General features: G+C 44.1%; 1 protein-coding gene across 6 annotated transcripts in view; it reads right to left on the bottom strand.

The window, feature by feature from the left end:
- The window catches only part of LOC138292835 (dedicator of cytokinesis protein 7-like), a 512,184-nt gene that overhangs the window by 409,403 nt on the left and 77,342 nt on the right, over positions 1–25,439 (bottom strand). For all 6 annotated transcript variants that reach the window (XM_069231649.1, XM_069231647.1, XM_069231646.1 and 3 more), the window contains exons 5-9: positions 21,916–22,045; positions 15,322–15,534; positions 6,200–6,285; positions 5,437–5,503; positions 1,739–1,888 (exon numbers count right to left, since the gene is read on the bottom strand). In XM_069231649.1, coding sequence (XP_069087750.1) covers positions 1,739–1,888; positions 5,437–5,503; positions 6,200–6,285; positions 15,322–15,534; positions 21,916–22,045 — 646 coding nt within the window. The remainder of the gene's footprint in view (positions 1–1,738; positions 1,889–5,436; positions 5,504–6,199; positions 6,286–15,321; positions 15,535–21,915; positions 22,046–25,439) is intronic.

Consider the following 25,439-nt stretch of genomic DNA (forward strand, 5'->3'; position numbering starts at 1 on the left):
CACACAAATCGGCGTCAATCATGCTCCTCATACCTCATTTAGAGGAGGGGAATCACCAAGCTTCCAACACTGGAACCTGGGGAGGGTCTGCAATTAGAAACCCTTGAAACAGTATCCCATTAGGTGAACAGCTAGTTGATCACCGTGGTTGAAGCCTCATTTTATATATCGCAGAGTATCCATTACTAATTTCTTCCACTCATACCCACATGTCAAAGTGAAATACAATCTTTCGGATTAGTTTACATGCAATGCTATCTTGGAGAGCCTCAGTGAGCGCTATTACAAACCCTTCATTTCAATAAATGAACAATACGCTTCAATACCTAGATAAGCATGTATTACAAACACAACAAAATGAACCAACATACAAGTGCTTCTAGTGCTGGTGCAGCACAAGGGAGTAGTGAAGAAATTGATAAGTGAACAAAAGATATATAGTTTACAATAATCGCACAGATAAATTCATCTATATCCCAGAAGATATAATAGATCCCTGGTGTATATTGTCCACAATTAATGAGTAACCAAGCAGCAAGCTGTTGACGTTTCGACCCACAGTACAGGTTTACTTGGGTTTTCTTCAGGACAAAGAACAGGTAGCAACCAAGGTTCTACAGTTTATGACACATTTTCATCTACTGAATATGTTTAACAAAAGGTATTTCTTAAAGGGATTATATTTCACTAGTATCTTTCTAAGAATCCTACAAATTAGGAGATCTTCATTTGCTCAGCAGAGCAATAATTTGCTCAATGTCAGTGCAGCAACAGCTCGTGGAAGGAAAAGTGAATAATGTCCTTGAGGCACAGGGAGAAATGCCCCTTAAGGTCCTGGACATTGCAACAGCATGACAGCCCACTCAGTAGTCACCTCTACCAAAGGTACATCTATTTTTCCTACTGTGTATGTTGGGCAATGATATCAGCCAGGTAAAGAGGGTTCTCCAACTGTGGTGGGCTGTCCTGTGCCAGAGGGTAGCAAGGAGGGACTCCACTCACTCAGCAGGGAGGGAGGCTACTGACTACACTCTTAATGAGGCCAAGACAACACAACCTGTAGTGAACACTACTTTTATAAGTATATTAGCGTAAGAGAACACATGTTTAGTTTAGTAGAATTTCAATTGCTCACATAAGTTAGACAATAACTATGTCTAAAGTATATTAACATTGCATTTTACAGGCTAATGCTTTTAGATGACTTTAAAATGTGTATTAATAGGCATTTTATGTACGTTATTGTTTATATGTATTTTATTTGTATTGTTTTTTAAATATATTCAGAAATCATGTGGGCCTTTTAACTGGGCACCCTAAGGTGGGCCCTGTCTTCACTTTTGCTGGTTGTCTCGGACGTACACTGCTGCGGGTCAATTGGTGGATTTAAATGGCCCTTTCTTGTTATTTCATGCTAAAAATATTTTTTTTAAAGGTGAACGTATAGTTATTTGTACCTCCTGAACCCAAGTAGATTAGTATTTGAAATCTTTAAGTTAAACAGCATGCAAATTATATAAACACATTATATATTTAAGACATTGTATAAAATATTTATTCATGTTAAAATACAAACTTACATGTGAATTGTGTGTTAACTGTATTTAAATCAAGGAAAATTTAATGGAGAACAGTAAACAAAAATGGCCATTTCATGAAATTTAAAAAATATGTTAACAAATCTAAAAGATACTGAACAAAGAAGAAAACAAATCTTTGCCAAGAAGTAAATATATACCTTAACGACAAGAAAAATATCTGGCGAGGGATAGGTAATAGAGAAGAGAGCAGATCGTGCCAGGGTAGAGATAGCTGCATGAGCGACGTGTGCTCGCAGCATTCCTTTCATTGCATCAGAGTTCACATCGAAGTAAAAGTTTTCTGAAATCTGCATTGGCGAAGAGAGAACAAAAAAAGAAAAGTTAAGAGGTTATTTTTGGCACACCTTCACCGTCCTATGAAATAAAAGTGACTGTTCTATCGTTTATATCCTCGTGGTAAAGTACTCTCAAGGAAAGATGATTTTTTGTACGTATAAATGTCTGAGGATTTGTAACATACTGAAAACAAACAGAACATCTGAGAACAAACGTACCACATGTATTTGTCTACATTTATTATGACGTGGCACCAGGAAATAAAGGTATTTATAAGTAATGTATAGTAGGAGATTTTTTTTAGTATAGTGCCAATGGCTGCCATCACAGTCCAACCTCAAACAAACCTGAATTGCTGGGAGTAAGCAACTGGTATGTAAGAAACAATCTGACATTAAAGATTAAGGGCCTGATTTAGAACTTGGCAGATGGGTTACACCATCATACCTGTGAAGGATATCCCGTCAACCAATATCTAAATCCCAAATTACCCTGTGTAATTTAGATTTCAGCGGATGGGATCTCCGTCATCATTGTGACAGAGCAATCCATCCGACAAGTCCTAAATTGGGCCCTAAAGCATGAACGTTTGAACATACCTACATTTTGAATAAAGTGAATTTTCCACACAGGAGTCAGTTGTAGTGGAAACTGGGATAGATGGAAAAACATTAACAAAACAGAGAACATGTTTACCGTGAGAGAACCCTCACTGTGGTAAATCATTTGCTGGTTAGACGACTGTTCTATCATCAGGGAAACAACTTACACAGAGAAAGCAGGAACTGATGTGTCTCTTTAGGGTGCTTCTTCATGTGCTGTTGATGTCTTAAATAGTGGATTGGGGATGGATTTAAGTCATATCAAGCATATTTTACCAGGAATGGTAGCTAAAGAGAGATCACATTTGAATCCAAATCATGTGTATTTAAATCACCTAGGATTGGAGGCTGGCAGGCAAGTGGGTCAGCTCTCAGCTGCTCTGAGGTTGGCAAGATAATATTTTACTGACTTTTTCTTACTTTATGCGTTCCACAGACAAGAGTTTTAAAACAGGACTGCCAGAAGTAATTGGGCTGCTCCTACATGCTAATCGGCCTCTCTACAAGTTTTGATTGGGCAGAAGGTTTCTTCTTCCAGCGAAAGAGAGTGCTTGTAATGTACTGCTTTCCTAGTGAGGAAGGTTATGCTTAAGACAATAGGCTGGAGTTGTTCATAGTAGCCAGCCAATTATCAAAGCTATCCTGTTCTTTATGAAGAGTTATGACAAAGGAACTAGACTGTTTTTATTTATTGTGAAAAGCATCTGTTAAAGGCAATCGGCCTATGTGGTTAGGTTGTTTTTGTACTGTGTTAAAGTCTGTATGCAGGTATTTAATTACATAAAAACTTGCACATTACTATGCTTGATAAGAGTTTTGGTATTGGTTATGTTCACTGATAAACTCGGAGGCTAGAACATTTGCATTCTGACAATTGTTACCATTTCTATTGTTCTGTTACTGTGCAAACATTTATACTTTTATGACTGTGTAGCCGATGGTTTCCTTGAAGAAAAGCTTATGCTCCACACAGTAGGCTTGAACTGGTTAAGGTGGAAAACCAATAATAAAGGCTGTAGGACAGATTAGTACATTGGGAAATGTGATTTCAGATGACACAAGCCAAAGGGCGCAGGTTGTAGGCCAGAAGTATTTACTGTGAAAATCATATGTTAAATCAAACAGACCTTGAAGGGTGGAATATTAGCATAACATGTATATTGAAAAAATCCAATTACAAGATCGCTGCCATGTTTCTTTTTTGTTGTTTTGACATATTGTTTATTGCAAGCACATTAGGCAGCAGTATTATTCTGCTTTTCTCCTTTTCATCTCAGTTTATCTTTTGCATTTTTATTGATTTTTGTATGTGTGTTTTATTGTGGCTGGATTAATGTGTGTTTGCAAGAACGGAACAGTGAGCGGATGAAAGAATCCAAGAGTGAAAGAGTGAGTGGCGGAGCGAATGTATGATGATTTATTAAGTCCCTAAACACCAGTGACTGATGGGGCTCTTCATTTGTTAACCAGAACTACAGGGACTGCAATGCTTGTTACTACTACAGCTTTGTTGCACTGATGAAGCGGTGTGCAGCATATTCTATTATTAATTTCTTGCAATAAATGAGTAGTATTTATTTTACTTTTGAAATTATACAAATAGAGTATTTATTTATACTGCAAAACGGCTGACTCAAAGTCTATGACCAGTGACTGCGAATGCTACTACTAGACACACCGAGATGGGGAAAACGTTCTGCTTGAAAGCACAGTACCAGGGTCCCAAATACTGATAGATTTACACAGCAATCGCCTGCTTGTTCAGACAGAATGTTACAGTGCAAATAAAATCAAATTTTTCAAGGGAGAAACTGAAATAAATTCAGAGCCACAAACATGGTCCTAAGGTGCATGATTCTGATGTAAGGCCCACCTCTTTTCCCTGTCTACGTCTTGGATCTGCAAAAAGCCTAAGATGATGCCATTTAAAGAGTTGACAGTGAGGAAGGACTGTGGCTTTAGGAATCAAAAGGAACCTCTTCTGCCAGTCTTTCCTCCGGTGCCTACCTGACGCCAATTGCTTTAAAGGGGGAGAAAACCTCCGACTGTGGTTACCTCACCTGATTTATTTATGGAAGTGAATGAGTGATGAATTAATGGACAGCGCCACTGGTATGCAGGATGTCAAATCGCATTCTCAAGTGTTCGATACGTCTGGAAGTGAAGGATAAGGTGCTTGCTTTGAGGACTGTTTGTACGGTATTGGGGCAATCATCTACTCGGCACTATGCACCGAGGGTTCAGTCACTTAACACTGCGGTACCAGGTTCACCTATACAGACTGGAGAAACAGGTTAGTCCCTTCAGACACTAGACTTCAGAGTTAGTGAAGTTAAGAACGGCCTGATCACCTTCAGGTTCAATACTTTTGGGTGTTCTGTCCGTTCTGGGGGAATACCCTTTCCAAATACTCTGGTACCAGCTTGTAAGCACATCCCATCATGACTGTGCCACCCTAAGGGTAAATCACTACCACGTATTCTATGACATCCTTGGGGAACAGCAGGTTTCTGTGCCCTCCTGCGGGGAAGTTACTACTAAGAGCTATGTCCCATCCTATGGGGTCATCACTACCAGGTACTTTGTGCTCTCACCGTGCAGTGTCCTTAATATGCTCCTCCTCCTTAAAACATTGTCTTTTGATGGAGCTAGATAGGAAATCTACATTCAGGGTAGCTTTGCTTGAAATCCTGCCAATCAGAAATTCACTACTGCCAGTAAACTAAATCAGAAGGTCAGAAGTATCTATCTCAGAAAACTGCAAAATCAGAAGATTGCAGATTCGAATCACGGCAGGGATGATTAGTCTTCCCACCCTCCTGATATCCGGGCAATACACAGTACTGGGGAGAGAAATGATAATACTTTTTTACAGAATTAGAAAGCTGTAAGTCTTGCAGCAAGCCTGTAAACAAAGCATATTTTTAGAAATGTACTGCAATCACAAGTGTACGCACTTTTTTCTTTTCCTTGACATCGTAGAGAGCCAGTATGCCGAAGATGGGCTCAATTTCGATCTCAAACCTAGAGAAAGACAAAAGTCCGTAACATGAACAGAGACAGGGCACAGAAGAGCCTGAGCAATAAGAAAAATCTGTAGGACACAGGCACTCAGTGCAGACACTTATCACCTAAAAAACAAACCAAGTCAACTCCCCCCACCCCCCACATACAGATGAGCCAGGCTGCCTGCAGAAACTCCTAAAACGGGGCAGAGTGATATGATTTCATCATGCAATTCACAGAGACTTTTTAGCTGAAAACTATTTCAATCAAAATGCTGGGTACTGCTGTACATTGTACTGAAATGACACTGCAAGGAAAAGGACTTGGCTGACATTTTTTTTTTCATGAAAAACAGTATTAATTTTTGTAATGATAATCCACCCATCACTAACAAAATGTATTATTTTGAAATAATATGCATGTCTTTTGGCCCAGATCCCTCATTTGCTACTTATTTTGAATACACTCATTCCTCTGATTTGGTTTTCTCTAATCAGCTTTTCAATGAAACTTTTTTTTTCCAGAGAAAGCCTTTTATGAATGTGGTGTTCTCTGAAATGTTAAGGAGTGGGTTGAAACGGTAGTGTACTTGAGAGATGCAAAGACCTGCTTGAGCGAAGCCGGTGGAATGCTGTCAGCAAGCAGATTCCTCAGGAGCGAACCTATGGGAGCAACACTGGGGGAGTCCCGTCAATTGACCAAAGTTAGACTTACTTTAGTGAGATGCATTTCACCAATATCCGCTGCCCAAAATGTTCTTTGGGAATGTCAGGGATATTGCAGCGCTCCACCGCTTCATCCTAAAAGAGCAATAACAAAGAGCAGTCACATCAGTCTCCAGAACACACCCTCATGGCAACTAAACATACAATGTTCTAAACTGTTCAGAAGAAATCTGTATGCTTTGATGTTCAAAAAACATATGCAAATACTTAAATTGTCATTTTATGCTAAACACTTATTGGCTGTATGAGCCATAAAATCAATTCTAGACGTTGTTAGTTATTTCCCTAAACAGGTAACGGTCTCTGTGCAAAAAGGAAATCTCAAAAAAAATTATGTTGAGGGAGCAACCCGGAAAGACAGGACAGAAGAGTGGGGCATAAAAATTATGACCCCAGAATATTTATGTTACATCCAAACACACTCTGCCTGCTACCTACTCAGCCAACCGTTTAGTGCCTTTGGAAACAAGACTGCCACCCCCTCTCTACATACCAGCACAACAAGCCGTGAGCTTCAGGCATAAGAGGGTAGTTGTTAGAAGTGTACAATCATGATGTGGACATGATCACTCAATATGCGAGCTATCGAATACTCTGGTAAATTCATTTAATTAAAGAATATACGGTTTAGCTCCATCTTGCTTGTGACTATGTTTTTGCCACTGCAAGTTCACTTAGCATTAAAATGTGTTGATATCTTTTGTGCTTAAAAAGGGCAGTTGTCAGCCGCCTTAGGTAGAAGGCTTGGTTGACAGGAAACATTTACCTTAAACTACGACTAGTCTCATACTTTCGGTTCTTGAATCTTTGTATTCCAAGAACCATGTTCATTAGCTGAAGCCCCAGAGACAGCCTAATGCAGCTCTGAACATCTGACACAGAATCTTCCCCAATACTTCATTCTGTGTTTTTTTTTTGTTTTTGTTTTTTAGGGTCGAGCGCACAAGTGCTCCGTTCCTGTTGTAATCTCTCTTTGGGCTTTTAATCACACCCATGTCTCGAATGTCACTTTCACTGGTTGGTGGTCTTGCCTTTTAAAATCCGCTTGATTTCATTAGTGAAAGGCATGCATATGTCATGCCTTTTCCGGTGTTTAGCCCTCCTCGAGCGCACCGGCCACATACTGAAAACATATGAGGCTCCATGTTTTCAGCCTGGTTTCAGCACTACTTTATCTTTTTATTTTCCACGCAGTGCAATCACGCTGGGTTTTACATAGCGTGATCGCGCAACGCGCTTGTTTTTTTCTTTCAATTTATGTGGCAAGAAAAGTCTGGTGAGACCTGTTGCATTGTTTTTAAGTACATGAATTCCATTATCAGTCTAAGCAATACTTTCAGTTCATTCCAGATTGAAAACAAAAACAGAATGAAAGAAATCCTCACGGAGATAGATTGAGAGATACAAGTCCAAAATATAATCTCAAAACAAAATAGAGGAGATGTGAATATCTCTTGCATACCCTAGTTCTAAAACAGCAGTAACCATGTCTGATTTAATCGTTTAAGCTCCTTGTTCCCCTTTAATTTTAGAACAGCTGCTTTAGTTTCAAAGGTCTGACACATAAGCGAACACCATTCCGTGAATGAAGAGGGTTAACTTATTTATTCATACTTGTGCAATGCATAATCATGCAACAATAATAGTGATGGATATTAGTGCAGACATATGGCTTTATACGCCTGATTTCATCCCCAACATTATATTAGTTGGTGTTAGCTCCAGTTCACAATGCAGACTTTCTGAAAGAAATGGGGTAGTGGAGGACCAGTACCCAAATCGATGTGGATAGCTAACAAACATGCATTATATCAGCTGCCTGCAATGCTTATCTAGGGCAAATTATTTTAATATTCGAGTTGCTGTTGCACCACTTTGCTATTTTCTCTGGAATTTAAAACAACATGCACACAGTTTTAGGTGGCTGAACCTTTAAGTTAACAGAAGTAACCAGAGAACTAGTTAGAACCGTCTGACACGATAACCTTCCCCGTATTAACATTATACCCCAGCATAGTTATATCATCTGTCCTTTCTCACTCATTATTTTGTAGAATTCATTAATCGCTGCAGTCTCTCTGGTGGAATATATAAGTGATAACCAATAATACTCAGTTCCTGGCATATTCTGGCTTAATTTTCTTACCGTGTGCTGTAGGTATATAGTATACCAAAATGAGGTATACTGTGCAGAGTCGAGGGGTTGCCTTAGTAGTAGAGAGGGACTTGCGCTAGAAATCCCAAGGTGCTCATTTACGGGGCAGTGTGGTTGAGCAGTCTTAGACTTATCAGAGAGGAGTGTTTGACATTTACCACAGAAACCCAGCCATTAAATGAGATACACGACTCAAGAAGGAGATCCATGACAATTAATAAAAATAACAAATATATTTATATATGTTTAGGCACCAGAATCAATACGATCAGGTAAGTATGTTTTGCCATAGAAATTATCACAGGTTTGAAAAGTTGACAGTGCAATTCTCTGAAGCTGCAATTTTACCCTAAGAGAGAGATAACATTTAGGGCAAGCAGGTACTTCACAGCAACTTACAGGCCCAACATTCTGGAGTTAAGGGAACTAGGGGGCAGGGTCCTAGGCCGCGTCAACAGGTTAGCTCAGGCGGCACTCGAGGGGCCAGGTGCAGTGGAGCGTCAGGGGGGATCGGTCTGGGCAAAAAGATGCTGCAGGTGAGGACTTGGGGACCAGTCAGGGTGAACCACCAAGTGGGCTCAGTTCTTGCAATGCTAGGGGACGTGGGGACACCAGTGGTCCTCTTCTCCTCGGTCCAGGATGTCCGGGTGCGGAGGGTTCTTGGATTGTCGGGTTTCCATCACCAATGGCAGGAACAGTGGAGGGGGCCAGCGGAAACAGGCTGTAGGCGTGGACTGGGGGTCTGAAACCAAGAAGTGGGCTCAGGTCTCACGAGCCGTGGGGACATAGGGACACTAGTGGTCATTTTCTCAATATTCTGGGGCAGAGGTGCAGTGCACAGTTGGGTGGCCGCCACTGGAGGCAGTCACAGTCGAGGGGGGGGGCCTGCAGAAAGAGATTGCAGGCGTCATCATGAAGTCCACAATGGGGGATCTCAAGGTAGGCCTCATCTCTGGAGGACCTGGGAACAACGCTGACAACCTTAGCCCACTTCATCTCGGGGTTGGAGGCTTAGGTGGAGTGGTGCTGTCCACTGTCCGGTTAGGCAGTCATGGGTCCTCAAAGGGTTTTTCAGTTACCTGCAAGATAATGGGGAGCAGTTCCGCTGTTCCACGGGAATTCCTGGTTCTTGGGTGAAGGCTGGCAATCATCCAAAGTTTTGGAGGCTCAGCCAGTTGCACAGCCGTCGAAGTCAGTAGGCAGGGTTGCCGCTGTGTCAGTCACTGGTCTTCAGTTCTCGCTTTTGCGTCTTAAGGTCAGCAGGATCTGAGATTCTGATGCCAGGGACGCCACTAAATACTGAATGTAGGGGCATTTCTGGGAGTGTAGTTCAGGAGCCAATGGGCTACTTCTGGGGTCACTACAACCCCTATATGACCACTTCCTGTGGGAAGTGGCCATAACCCTGTCATGAGTTCCTCATTCTGCCATCATCAAGATGCAAGATTTCTAAATGTTGTGTCCACATCAGGCTGCTCACCTTAGAGATGGAACTGACCTGAGGGGTGAACACGCCTCTCTGACTTCTAATTTTTCCATCTGCCCAGGTGCCAAATGGGCCCTAGGGCAGTGGGGTCTGCATCTCCCTTCTGAGGGAAGCCAGATCTGCATACCAAGGGCGGCGGGGCTTCTTTAAAGCCCCCTGCCTTGCAAAGCAGATTTGCAGGTTATCCTGCTGGGAGGGGTGCATTAATACACTTGCCAGAGCAGACTTTGTTTATGACCACCCAAGAGTGGAGGCTCTCACCCCTGAGGGTCAGAAACATGTCTGTTGGTGGCAGGCTGGCTAAAACTAGTCGGTCAGTACAACAGCAGCTGATACGTTTTCAGGTGGCACCTCTAAGGTGCCCTCTGGGTGCATGTATTAATAAATTAATCAGTGGAATCAATGAGGGTTTATTAATTTGAGATGTTTGATACCGAACATCCCTAGTTTCTGTGACACCATACTGTAGCTGGAGAACCCATATCGACCAGTGTCCAGCACATGTATTTAAAATGGCTTCCCCAATCACTTACTAAGTCTAATAACTAACATAATAGGGGCACATCTGCCCTTGCAGATATGTCCATACATGTAATATAATGCACCCTGCCTTAGCGCTGGAATACGTTGGAAGGGTTACTTACATATATTGCATGCAGTGTAGGTGGGCATGGCACACAGGCTGTGTGCCCATGTCTTGTTTTTGCTTTTAGCTGCCCCAGGGCACGCAGCCTGCAGTGGCAGTCTGCATGTGCTGAGTGAGGGGTCCGAGTGCAGCACAATACATGCTGCAGTCCACGAGGACCCCCTTTGGTGCACATGCCCTGGGTACCTGGGGTACCATTGACTATGGACTTACATGGGTGCCAAAGGTATTTTCAATTGGGAAACACTTGTACAGTTTTAAGGAAAGAGATCTGGCACGGAGGACCTGGTTAGCAGAACCTCAAGGCACTTTCAGTAAAAACTTTATAAATTACCAGGCAAAAAAGTGGGGGGTGACCATATCAAAAAGGGGCACTTTCCCACACATAGTAGTATTTGTAGATATTTAAAGAAACTACTTTACAGCAGTTTAAACTCAACTTTTGAATCGACAAAGGTACGAAAGACAAGTCGATTATACAATTGCCTAAAAAATTTTAATGTCTTATGGTGCCATGTCCTAACTATCAAATCTTGAAAAATAGACTGGAGCAAGCACTACCCCAGAGAGGATTGTACAAGTTAATATTAGAAATCTCATATTATTTACACTACTTCTCCCCACATAATTTCAAAACCTCAATTATGACCCTGAAACAAATCCAATTGAAATAGCTGGGGTCATTATATCTGCACAGGAGATACCTCCTATCTGCACCAACGCCTATTTGCTAGGTCAGCTGGTTCTTAATCGCACTGCTATCTATAAGAAGGCAGCAAAAGCTGTCCCAAAATGTCTAAGTCAAGAAATGACTATCCCTTTCTATGGAGGGGTAGCTTGATATATATGATTGAACCCTATGGTCTCTCTTAACTCCAAATACAGCTACCTACTGCAGTGTCTAAGCGCTTGAGGAAAAAGTTAGGCATATGCAATGGAACTGCGTGAAATAAATAGTAGAATTTGTTAAGGATATTCATTTTGACAACCATGTTAGGTTACTTTTTATATGTTGTAAGTAGGGCTCTGGGTACAGTGCAAAGAGGAGACGGGATATTCCTGACAGTTGGCCCTATTGTCATTGTCTCAGACATTTGACTTGCTACGACATCTCACCTTGGGGGCGCGATGCAGAATTTGTACATGTTTTTAAAAAAAAAGTAGTTTAGGCTGGATTTAAAAATGAAATACAGATTGAAAATTCTCCAGGGGAGTTTTTTTTTTTTTTTACATAAGGTTGCGATTTTGGCAGTCTGTACTTTGGATGATATGTTTTTGCAAAACATATTTTGGCAGTCTGTGAGCTACGTGGACCCCCCAACCTTCACTCTCTATAGGAAGCTGGGTTCTGGTTGCAGTACCCCCTACTTTTTGCCTGGTTTTTAGATGCAACTTTGACTGAAGTGCACTGGGTTGTTGCTAACCAGGTCCCCAGTGACAATGTTCCTTTCCCCCAAAACAAGACACCCAAGTGACCAGGCCCTTCAGCACCTCCAGAAGTCCCTAGCAAATGGTACTCATGGTACCTAGGGCATGGGTACTGAAGAGGGCCCCTAAGAGCTGCAGCACAACTTGTGCCACTCTGAAGGACTCAACACCAACCTCATGCAGACTACCACTACAGGGTGCGCCCAAAATTGAAAACACAATATGGTATACAGTTGTGTGCCATGTCCCCTAAATCACAGCTTTTAATATACGTAAGTCACCCCCTACAGCAGGCATTCAACCCTACTATTGCAAATGAGGGCAAATATGCCCCTATTATGTCTCGGTCGATTCTTAGAAATAGTAATTGTGCAGGGGAACCATTTTATATTCATGCTGGACACTGGTGAACACGAGTTCCCCAGCTACAGGATGGCTTCTCTGAACAGAGGGATATTTGGTATCAAACATCTCGTATTACTAAACCCTCACTGATTCCAATGATGGATTTATTAACACATGCACCCAGAGGGCACCTTAGAGGTGCCCCCAAAAACCAACGAACTGTGGGTGAGCTCACTGACTGGTTCTGACCAGCCTGCCACCAACAGACAAGAATCTGACCTCCCAGGGCGAGAGCCTCCACTCTCCATAAGTCAGAAACAAAAGCCTGTCCGGGCTGCGGTGTTACCCACCCTTCCCCACAGCATGACCTGCATACCAAGGGCAGGACCTTCAAAGAAGCCCACCGACTTTGGTATGCAGATCTGGCCTTCCTCAGAGGAAGATGCCAACCTCCCCTGCCCCAAGACCCAACTGGCACCTTGACAGATCAGAAAATTGGCGATGCAGGAGGCGTGTCACACTACCAGACTGGGAACACCCCTAAGGTGACCAGCCTGAAGTGGAAATTCCGTCATCCTGTGTTTTCGGAAATTAGGAACTCGGAACAGGGTGATGCCCACTCCCCACAGGAAGTGGTCATCTAGGGGGTGTAGTGACCCCAAGGATAAGTAGCCCGTTGGCGACTACCTTCATTCACCTTAACACCCCCTAAATTGAGTATTTAGGGAAACCCCTCATACCAGACCTTCAGATATGCCCTGGACCCAAAACTAAGGAGTGGACAAGAAGCCTGCTGAACCCGAGAACCAAGAAGCATGACTGACTTGGTGCCGACCCTGACGGCCTGCCTGCTGCACCCGATCCTCGAGATGCAACTGACCTGTCCTGCTGCTGCAGCCTCCAAGAAACTGGGAGAGCTACCAGTGTACACCAATCACCAGGAGGGACTCTATTGGAATAGAGAAGCTGCTTCCTTGCATCCGTAGGCACCCAAGAAAGATCTGAGATAACAGAGAAACCCAACATCTGACTTTAACACTGCACCCAAGACACCCAAGACGCCCAGCCCATGTTGAAGTGGGCCAAGGTGTGAGCGTTGTCCCTAGGCCCTCCAGAAAAGAAGCCCACCCTGTGCTCGCCCACTGTGAACTTCACGACGATGTCTGCAGACTGTTTCTGCAGACCTCCAGTAACCGCATGTGACCAGGAGACAAAGACCTGACTCCCAAGGACATCTCTGCACCTCCTGACCAGGACCCAGGAGAAGAGAACCAAGGGTGTCCCCACATCTCTAAACCTCATGAGAACTGAGCCCACTTTTTTGCTTGGTCGGACTGGACCCCAGTCCATACCTGCAGAATGTTTCTACAGGGCCCCCTGCAACCGCAAGGAACTCCAGTACCATACCAGACGCCAGAAGACACCCCTGCACTCATGCCCTAGAGCAAGAAGAGTGGACTGATGGTGTCCCCACAAGCCCGAGTACCTTAAGGGTCGAGCCCCACAGTGGGTTCACCTGGACTGTCCTTCCAGTCCATCCCTGCAGCAGGTTTGTAACTGGACCGATCCTTACAGGCTTAAATGGGACACCCAACGCCGTAACATACCTCTGCACCCAGACCACCAGAGCTCCCAGAGGTGACCTGTTGGTGTGGCCTTGGACCATGCCCCAAACTCATCTTAAGTTCGGGAGTTTGGTCCTGTAAGTCGCTGTACTACATCTGGTTTGCCGTCTTTGTTTTCCTCCATAGGACTACATTGCAGCTATCTGAGAAATGTACTATCTAAAAACTCTACAAATTCATAACTCGAAAAGTACTCACCCGACTCCGGTGATCTTGGAATGAAAGATTATATAAAAGTGTGTGTGTTTTTTTTTTTTTTTTAATTGGTGTCAGATTTCTTTACTGAGTATGTGTCTCACTTACTGCACGAGTGTGTGCCTTGCAAGCTTAACATTACCCTCTGATATGCTTAGCTACTCGACCACACTATCTAAAAAGAGAGCATTTTGGATGTCATTTGTGCCTCTGTGATACCTCTGAGGATTGCTTGGACTCATTGCAAAGTGTACCTCATTTTGGTCCACTATACAAAAAGCCAGCTTCCTACACTCCCTCTTCTCTAAAATCTCAGAAATGCTCTGGCCAACTGATGAGTTAGCTGATCTCCCAGAAAATTCTCTAATCACTGAGAAAAACTCCACAGCATACTGGAGGAGCTGAAGAGACCAAGTTCAGGTCAGTAGTCTTAATATCAATCACCCATAAGGTGATGAGAGATATTATTGCAAATAGACTAAACCTTAGGCAGTTGCTCGGGGTAGCATATCAGCGAATTGCTTTTTCAACCAATGTGCCACTCCAGACAGAAGCTTGCGTTATACAAATCAGTACTGACTCTGCTCCTCATGGAAAAGGTCCATCCCTAATGACTTCAGTAGGCTTAATATACCCAGAGGCTAATATGTGCAATTAGAGTGTCGAGCCAGCTGAAGCAGAAGAAACGGCTAAAAATGTTGCTATTAAACCATCTTAGCTGCATTTCATTTAATTTCTCGGACTCTGAGGATGAAAGACATACAACTAGCCTGCATTTTACGTCCTATAAAATTAGAAGCTTGCAAATAAGCTGCAAGTTTTAAACCTTGTTGACACAAAATCTGTCCAGATGTTACTTTTTTTTGGAAGAATGAAAGTCTGCCTTCCTTGCTAGAAGCAAAGGCTAATAATGATCTGTTCTATTTTCTCTCCTTCAATTGCGCTAGAATGAAAGGCTGACTAATAATCTTCACTTCATTATTATTAGAACGAAATTGGGATAACATAACTGATCTTCATTTCATGTCTTCATATGAGAAAATGTAGCCTGCTCCTCTGGAAAAGAGGCAGCAGAAGAACTGCTGTGAGATATTTTAGAAAAGGGAAGTATTAGTGAATGTCATCCTGCCACACGATTATGAAGTCAGCACATGTCTACGCCAGCCACACTTTCAATTAGGCTCTGTGAAAGAGACTCGGTGTGGGGGGAATAGAAGCTGACAATATGTACCTCATCAGGTGCAGAGAATAGTGACATGATCTCCCGATGCCGGTTCTCCTTCCGTAGCTCCTCGTTTCGGTGGTCAACCTCCTCAATGGCAGTGCGGTCCAGCAGGGAAGGCAGCAGTGAATCTGGTGTTGAGTTCTTCAGGTCGAAGATGCTGGAGGCCCAGCTACCACGGGGTGTGTCATCCAGCGAGACAGAACGCCGTTTTAAGTCATCCTGGGGAAGAAATAGAATTAAAGGCTGACAAGTGAGCTTTACAATGACAGGAAAATGTTACTTACTTTTTAAGCATATGTTGGTGGCATGTAGAGTTGTAGATTAACATGCTGCACATACTCGTGCCATCTAGTGTTGGGGTGAGATGTCTGCAACTTGCTGTTGTTCGAAGAAGTCTTTTCGCGTCACAAGGTGTGGGGACTCTACCTATCATAGGCAATGCAAATGGACATCAGCTCCCTGGTCAGATTGTTTTTTCCTCCTGATGCAGATGGAGCATAGAGACACAGAAGCAATGACCATGTGAAGTAAAGAATTAAGGTAAGAGTATCTGCAACAGTTTCCAGGTGGCCGGGTGGAAGAGCGGGTGCATGTGAGTCTACAGCACTACCACAAACTGATGCTTACAGAGTAACATCTTCTGTCCGTGTCATGTGTAGCTGTAGATACACATCCGGTTGACTGACTGTAAAGAAGTCCTCCCCAAAAGCAGTGGCTTATGGGAAGATGTTGCAGAAGACTGAAACAGTGTGCGTAAAACAGCCTGACCAACTCTAGCTTGTTGTTTAGCCAGGGCATCCACACAATAATGCTTAGTGAAAGTGTGAGGAGTGGACCAAGCAGCTGCTTTACACATCATATGTTATATTCTCTAGGAAAGCCACTGAAGCTCCTGTTATGAAGACTGGAGTAGGACACAAAGAGTCATTTGCCTTTTAAAAGGGTTTTGTTCAATCTACATAACAAATTAGCGCCCTTTTGATATCCAGGGTATGCAAGGCGCATTCCGCTACAGACTGTATGTGAAAAGAAAACCAGCTACTCAGTCGCTTAATTAAGATGAAAACTGGAAACCAACCTAGGGAGAAAATTGGGGTTGGCTCTGAGGACCACCCTATCTGGATAAACCTGTGAGAAAGGCTCCTCAAAGGTGCAAGCGGGTATCTCACTGACTCACCTAAGGAAAGTGAAGGCTATAGGAAAGGCTATGTTTCATGAATGAAACTGAATGAAGCAGGCAAGAGTAAAAGGGACTCAAAAGGAGGGCCCAAGAGCCTATTTAGGAGTATTCTGAGATTCCACACTAGAGCAGAAGGCGTTCAGCGTGAGAAAACCTGCTTAAGTCTTCCACAAAGGCTTTAATAACTGCTACTCTTAAGAGCGAAGTGTGCTGACTTTACTGTAGGTAAGCAGCCAAAAGTAATAGAATGGAGGTCTAAGCAAGGATTGACTGTTGAAGGTAAAGAGGGTAATAGACAATGTCTTGTACAGATGGTGTGAGAGAAGTGATGTTTTGGAAGGCAATAGTGCACAAAACATTTACATTTGACTATGCAGCAGGCCTTGGTAGTAGGCCTGCATTCCTTGTGAAGAACAGACATACATTCCTCCAGTGGGTTAACATAACTAAACTCTAAGACCTCAGGAGCCAGACAAAGACTGACCTGCTGAGTACTGGAGAGCCAGAGAGTTCAGTGGTTTGCATGAGAAGGTCTGGCCTGTTGGGAAGGGTCTCGTGAGGAACTGGACAGAGTTCCAGCTGAGAGGAGTACCAAGGCTGGGGTGCCCATGTGGGGCTTCTAGGATGAGGGTAAACGATGTCTGCCTCCGCTTGCAAACTACAAATGGTAGGATAAGCAGAAAAGCGTAGGCAAATATCCCTGACCAGGACATCTATATTGCATTGCCCATGGAACGCGGGTGCAGTTCACATTTATGGACTTGTTGATGCACCCTGCTGAACAGGTCGGCAAAGTTGTTTTCCAGACCCAGAATGTACTGTATGACCAACTGCACCTTGTGATGTATCACGCCACCTCTGTGAGTTAGAGCAGACAGCTGGGGCAAGTTCGTGCCCTCTTGCTTATGTAGGTAAAACATGACAGTGGTGTTGCCTGACCAGACTAAAACGATCTTGTTATAAATGAGTGGAAGAAATGCTCGAAGAGCAAACTGAATAACCAACAATTCCAGGTGGTTGACGTGAAGGCCCTGCTGCACAGGCATGCACAAGCCCCGATTGTGTGATCTTTCAGAAGTGCTACTAATCTGGTGAGACAAGCGTACGTGGTGATGGTGCCCTGTGGAACTGGTTGTAGAAAGGGCTGTTCCTGTAGCATGTGGTTGGTGTTCAACCACTGCAGAGAGTAATGTGTATGGCCCCAAATCAACACTAGTTCCCCCTACAGACCCTCCTTCCGACACCACTGTGCTGCTAGGCACTGCTGCAAGGGACGCATGTGTAATCTTGAATGAGGATCTATTGCAATACAGGACGCCATCATGCCTTATGAATGCATTACTGTCCTGACCATTACATCATTATCTGTCTGACAAAGAGGTATTAGGTTTTGGACAGCTATGACCCTGTCTAGAGTAGAACCGAGGATGGGTTGTTCCTGGAGAGGTTGAAGGTGTGATTTGGCTATATTTAACAGGAAGCCTAACTTTTGAATAAGGTTTATGGTTGTGTGGGTGTGCGCCAGACATTGCTGCTGCGTGGCACTTTTGATCAGCCAGTCTTCAAGATAAGGGAACACAAAGATGCCACCTTGCCTGAGGTAGTGGCTATCATGGCTAGACCCATGGCAAAGACCCAGGTGGCTGTTGTGACCCCGAAACGCAGCATCTTTTACTGATAATGCTGTCCACTCAACACAAACCGCAAGAATCTTCGATGGGTGACGTTGATGGCAACAGGAAAGTGGGCATCCTTCACGTCGAGGGCAGGCATGAAGTCGTCTTTGCTGCAAAAGAGGGATGACATCCTGAAGTGTGACCATGTGGAAATGTTCCGAAAGGACTCACTTGTTGAGGGGCCGGAAAACGAGTATAGACCTGAAGGAGCCATCTTTCTTGGGAATGAGAAAGTACATGGAGTACAACCCTTTTCCGCAATGTAGTGATGGCACAAGCTCTATGGCCCCTTTGGCAAGTAGTGCCTGCATCTCCTCTTGGAGCAGACGCTGGTGTTATGTGGACAACTTGTGTGCGCGGGGGGAAATTGGATGTTGTTTGTGTGAGTGCTAAACAATACCTCTCCAATATGATGTACAGAACCAAATGGTCAGAGGTAATTGGCTCCCAGTGAGGGAAAAATCCCTGCAACCTTTCCCTGACAGGTGTTGGATGGTCGGTTGGGGTGTCTGTAGTGGGGTCAATGTTTTTGGGGTGGTGGCTCCTTCAAGAACTGCCCCATTGCATCTACCCTTGCCACTGCCCCCCTTCTACCCTCCCTTGTAGTAACCCTGTGAAAAGGGTCTGCTGCTGTTGTCTGATGAGGGTGGTTGAAGTCTCAGGTGTGGCAGCTGTCTTGGCTGTGCCGCATTACTGTGGGCAGCAAAAGGAGCCGTGGGCAGTGGGAGTCTGAGGGGTACCCATGGCCTCAGCTGTATTAGTGTCCTTCTTTCAGGAGACTTGGGGTTGTAAGGGGGATCAAAGGGAGTCTCTGGACTGTCCCCATCACCTGAATACGAAGATCCCTCTGGTGAATTCAGTAGAGCATCCCTAAGAAGCAAGGGGGAGGGAGGAATAGGAGGGGATGGAGCAGGGGGAACAGGCCTGAAAGGGCAAGGCAGCAATAGAGAGGTGCCTCTGTCTTTGCACAAGGCTTATTGGTCATCATCTGCGATGGAGGTTTGAAGGGCTGGTCGAATGTCAGTCTCCTCTTGTTGGGGTCGCTGGGTGGTGGAACAGGCTAAACCAGTATCCTGCCCATGCGGATGTGGATCCTCCAGGGTCTAGATCAGGGGTCTCCAACATTTTCTGTAATAAGAGCTACTTGTGACCATTAAACTTTTTCCTGAACTACTGATATCATTATTGTTGTAACCGTGATTACATCAGACAATATTATTTTAGTGATAATCCTGTGTAAAATTATCCCCGGTGATCACCTCTGTGCATCAGACAATATTGCTTTTATGTGGATAATAATACATAACAGCCATTGCTTAAATGTTTCTGGAACCAAGGTAATAATATTAGCCATAAACCTTCCCATTATTTAATACTCAAATAGCAGCTTTAAACATAGTTTGGAAATTCAAACATCAATTTTCCTCTAATACATGCTTTTCAGGTTTGGTATACATGAATTCAGTCAATCAAAATCTTGTAATTTAGTAGCTAACTACGGGCACCAGGAGATCTACCAGTAGCTCACAAGGTACTTGTTGGAGAAGCCTGGTCAAGATGTTCCTGGAGTCTCTGCTGGGTGGGCTAGTCGAACTTCGCCAACGGTGGCTGGGGTGGAGCTGAAGAGGGTTGGTGTCCAGAATGACCCACAGTGGGTTTCAGCTCAAACGCTTTCATCTCTGAGTGTGGCCGAGTGGGTGTCTCTTGATCCATTGACGAAGTGGCTGTCTATGTCAAGGGCCATGGCTTTCAGGTCGACTTCGGAGTTGAGAGTTGCAAGGACATCTGGTGCAGTTCAGTAGTTTGGTGCCAACCATGGCCATAAGGCAGTGGTGGTCCAAAGCCATCTGAAAAAGCCAGAGAGCATGCTGCTGGTGTCTCACAAGGAGGATGGTAGTGGTTCTCACTGTGGTCCTCGGCAACAGGCATTGAGCCAGCAGGGGACCATCACCATCAGACTTAGAGGCCGCCTCCTCCAAGAACACCTCACCGATCTCAGCACCAGATGTGCCTGGCTGCTGCAAAACTTCCTTCTCGACTTCACCGAAAATGCCAGTGTCCTCCTCTCCCCGGCACTGTGCCACTGAAGCTGAGGCAATGCGACACACCCTACTTTTCTGGAGGGTCTTTTTGTTACTGTACGCAAGACACGCCAAACAGGATTCCTCTCTCAGTGGTCAGGAGAATAGACACAGGTTACAAAATCTGTGCAAATCTGTCTTTGGCTACTGGGCATAGCAAGATGGGGACAACCAAAAAGGAGTCCTTTTCATCCTTGGCCATTCTCGACTGTCAACGGTGATGGGAGTCAAAGGGGCAAAGCTTCACTGCTGAGAATTTATTGACCACAAAAAACAGCATTGATGTAACACATGACGTAGTCTAAAAAAAGTGGGACTGTTTGGACTGATGTGGGACGGTGCCGAAGGTCCGCAAAGAACACCAACTGGCATCTAACTGGAGCTTCCATATACACGTCAGAACCCGAGGGCAGAGAAAAACTATCAGACTGTGGAGCTGATGCCCATGTGCATTGCCTACAATGGGTGGAGTCAGCACACCTCCTAACTTGAAAGGAATTCTTGAAACACTCACAAGTTGCACACATCTGAACCCAACACTAAATAGCAGGAGCATGCACAGTATATGTATCTGCAGCTACACATGCCAGAAACATAGTCCATACAAATGTACAAACTTCTAACCCTGCTCATTAGTGTTACTTCCTGCCTGTTCCACTTTCTCACAATTCAAGCCAGTGTCACCTCGCTCCGTGTCCATCAGTACCTTCTGAAAAAGGCGTCTTAGGTACCATATTCTCACACTGCTCCTCAGGGTTACCTCCCTACATGGGAAAAGTCCATATTTCACATACTGCCCAACAGTTCCAACTTCTGCCATTTTCCAACATGGCAGATCCTTGCACCTTACATAGATGCCCTTGTCTCACATGGTCTAGAAGAACCAGTTTCTACCCTGCCCACCAGGGCCAACGCTACACAACTGCAAACTTCTCTCTGCCTAGTAGTGGTGGTACCAGCCATGGGCCAACTCTGTCTGTTTCTTGCTAGTGCTCCAGCTTTATACACAGCCTGCTAGGGCTATCTGCACAAACTGCAACATTAGATTGACTTCTTGATATTGATCACTACACCCAGCTTCTCACATGACCTACCAATGCAAGCTTCTCCCACTACCATTTAGTTTTTGTATGACACAGGCATGCAGTGCGAGTACATTAAATGGCCATCTATATGAGATCCTGACATTCATACCAATGCCAGTCTCTGAAATCACCAATCAGTGCATGATCACCACAATGCCCAATGGTGGCTGCAACTCAATGCCCATGGGCGTTTCTTCCTTACATTGCCCAACTCTGCCACTTTGCCACAGTGCCTACCAATGTCGAGTCTTCAACATTTTTATCCATGGGCATATACCCTGCTATGTTGAATGCAAGGATGCCCATTGTCTATACAACACTCAATCTTTGTCTTTGTGCTGAGAATGCCCTCAAAAGTGCCAGTGTGGTTCCTGCATTGATGTGGCTTTGTTGAAAAATGTGGTAGAATGGACACAAAATAATCAACATAGAATATGATGGTGGAAAACTGAAAAACAGAGATGAAAGGTGTGGGTGCTCGTCACACGGCGCTCTGGATACCTAGGGAAGGTATCATGCTGCATGTTTCCACAAGTTATAATCTCATGATAAGGAAGCTCATTACAAGGCGGCCATACCGACTCCTCCTGGCTGCCCCGGTCCTCTGATGCCTCGTCCACTTCGTAAACCTGCCGGGAAAGCCCCCGTTGCCGATCCCGCTGGCGCTCAGCTGTGTTGGGATTGTAAACTGTGCTGAGTGTCTGGTATCTAGAGAGAAGGCAGAAAAGCATTTCAGTGTCAAACGCTTTCGTGCTAGTAGGAACAGGCTAGGGTTCCTGAGCACATTCAAGGCCTGATACGCCAAAAAAAAAAATCTTAACGCACATGAGACATGGGAAAGTGGAAATGAGGAGGACATCAGAAAGAGGAGGATGATGGGAATGAAGACAGAAGCAAAAACGTAAATGAGGAAAAAGGTGGACAGAAGAGAATAACAATATGGAAGTAAAACAAGCCCTGGGAATGTACACAGAGGTTTTCCTTAAATGAAAACTCTAGAAATTGTCTGGTTTTCAGTTTTTGGCAATATAATAGGATTTTATGAAGCTTTTCCGTGGTAAAGAACATGTCCGGTACAGTCTCATGATAAATAAAGGAATTTGCAGGAAACTATAACAGAAACACAACAACATCATTGTGCCAGAAAATAAGGCAATCACTGTGCAACTGAAGAAGCCACAAATTGCATTAGTGTACGCCCCAAGTATGGTGTCCATCGGTAGTAACGCCTTTACTGAAGAACCTGTCTGGCTTGGATAGATCTTCCTAAATACAGGCCAATCAGGGCACTACTGATTCCCTCAGAGCTACTCAGAATATTTACTTGTCAAGAAAAATCAATCATGTATTGAGATGTATCATATTCTGAAATATATGTTGGTAAATCTTAAAGCAGCCTTCGAGGCCTCTAAACACTATAGCCTGCATTCTAGGTTGAGAGTAGCAAGGTCTAATGTCAATGCACTAGATTAGATCTAATCATTTCAACCCAACAGATTGCAATTTTTATTTTTCCTCTATTTTTCTATGCTTCAAGAGGTTACATGTACGATACCACAAGAACTAACTTAGTCGCTTATTAAGCTTTTGGTGCTGATGATCTACTCAGTTGTACTTGGGTTTATGAATTATGCCAAGGAAACACAGGCAATTCCGTATCTCAAAGTCTTGACCCATCTAGTAAAAACTAAGATTTTTCAAAGTGCCTGACTTCTTTGGATAACCTCATGAACGATAATTTTCCCAAACTCAATCTACAGACAACAGAGATTATGCCAATGAGAAACCCCACCAGCAACATTTAATTTCTTCAAACATTGCGCTTGTTCCTTGCCCCACACCCGTTGAAAGTCTTATACACCGTTGCTTCTCATCTGATGGTGGACTGAAACTGTCACCTCAGTGGTGACAGCTGTAAAAATAGGGATTGCCCATCAATGCTCTTTGAAAAGATAACTGTTTTTCTGGGACATCAATCTAGACCCATACATCTCCAGTACTGAAGAAGTGGCACTGGTTCACAGTTACTAAGTGCATTTGATTTAAGACAAAACACTCATACAATGAGGACTTAAAACATCCACAAATGCTTCGCTCCTTGAATCCAAAGCACTCCTCATACCAGCCTGGGTGATTTACATAATGTCAGGTCTATATATGCAATAATTTTCTGCCACTCTGCCATGCACTTTTAGACAATCTACGCTTTTGAAACCATTTGAAATCTCAGCTTTTCAACAAGTCTGTTGGAACACCAGGTAGTGAGCAAGAGTTTTTTTAATCATTTTGCCAGAGACAATGACTTTAACTGTCCTAAAGAATATCACAAACATTGCACCATAGAATATGACGGTGCAAGAAATTACATTATTATGCTAAAGTATACACCTTCATTGTTCCATAAAATATGCCCATAACTGCTCCAGAGTATAAGTCAACCACCAACCGAGAGAATAAATTGGTCACTGAGTGAGAGAGTAAGAATTATGTGGTGCCTGAGAATAAACTGGTTGTGTTAAAGAACATCAAACCATGACAGAGAAAATGTCAATCCTTATGCTAAAATTTAGCCCAATGATAGTGACACGAAACGCTAGGGTGAGGGCTGCATGTGACAGACTTGTTTAACATAACAACCACTCTCAACTGAGTGCAGACAGATAACCTGGAAAAGTTTGCTTATCCATGGAAGCCTTAGCAGTTTCACCCTCTCCTTAAAGTCATAAACCCAGAGTCACTGATCATGTCTCTGTGTTGACATGCTTATTACAAGAAAAGCATTGAAGCAAAATGTTCCTCATGTCGAATCACATATGACCCAATGAGTGCAGGTCGATGATGCCTGAATGCCAAAGAGGGTATCTCACATCAAGGACACAACCTGTTTTCTGCCGGATCTACGCTAGCTAATTGTGAGTTTATCACTGCGGTTTAAGTGGGTTCTAATGAACTTCAAATCTTTGCAGGGTATGGATCCATCTGTAAGCTCTACTCAAGCATCGAGATACTAGCATCTGTGCTCTCAACTCTTACTAAGCTATTTAATGAGTCGCTGAGTAGTGGTGAATGTTAAAGGCCTACAGGTACACCATACAACAAGTCTATAAAGAGTTCTGCTGCAAAGAGGCGAGTGACTGCAGAGATTGGGTACTTGGACTGCAAACAGGACATCCTCTTGAGTGACAAATATGAAAAGGATTGCGTATAAGCACGAAAAAGTGGGGGCAGAGGATGTTGGCGATGGGGGCCATGTATATGTTGAAGAGGGTAGGGCTGAGGGAGGATCCTTGGGGGACCCTGCAGATTATCTTGGTGGCTGGGGACTGGAAGGGACTGAGGCGAACTCTTTGGGTTCTTTCGGTGAAGAAGAAGGTGAGCCAGTCTAAGGCCTTGTGACGGATTCCTGCGTCGAAACGGCGTGCGCGAAGGATTTGGTGGCATACTGTGTCGAAAGCTGTGGAGAGGTCCAGAAGGATGAGAGCGACGGTCTCGCCCTTGTCCACTCTGGTTCTGATGTCGTCTGTGCAGGCGATGGGGGCAGTTTCAGTGCTGTGGTTCTTGCGAAATCCAGACTGGGAGGCGTTGAGTGTGTTGTTTTCCTCTAGGAAGTGAGACAGTTGGGCGTTCACTATCTTCTCAGCGACCTTGGCGGGGAAGGAGAGAAGAGAGATGGGGCAGTAGTTCGTGAGGTCTTCCGGGTCTGCTTTGGGGTTTTTGAGGAGCGCGTTGACTTCGGCGTGCTTCCAGGTGTCTGGGAAGGTTGCGGCGTCGAAGGAGCTGTTGATTACGGCGCGGAGCTGGGGAGCGATGATTTGGCAGGCCTTGTTAAATATGTGGTGGGGGCAGGGGTCTGTGGGGGAGCCGGAGTGGATGGAGTTCATGTTTTTTTCATTTTCTTTGTCGTTGGTTGGGGTCCAGGTGTGTAGTTGGTTGGTGTGGGGGGGACATTGTGCTGTTGGTCATGTTGGTGGTGTCAGTGGTGGTGACGGTGGGTGCAGATGCTGTGAAACTGTTGTGTATGTGTATGATTTTGAGGTGAAAGTAGTTGGAGAGAGAATTGCAAAGGTTTTGGGTGTGAGGGGGGTCGATGGTGCTGGATTTG

The sequence above is a fragment of the Pleurodeles waltl genome, chromosome 4_2, assembly GCF_031143425.1.
Source record: "Pleurodeles waltl isolate 20211129_DDA chromosome 4_2, aPleWal1.hap1.20221129, whole genome shotgun sequence".
Classification (NCBI taxonomy): Eukaryota; Metazoa; Chordata; class Amphibia; order Caudata; family Salamandridae; genus Pleurodeles; species Pleurodeles waltl.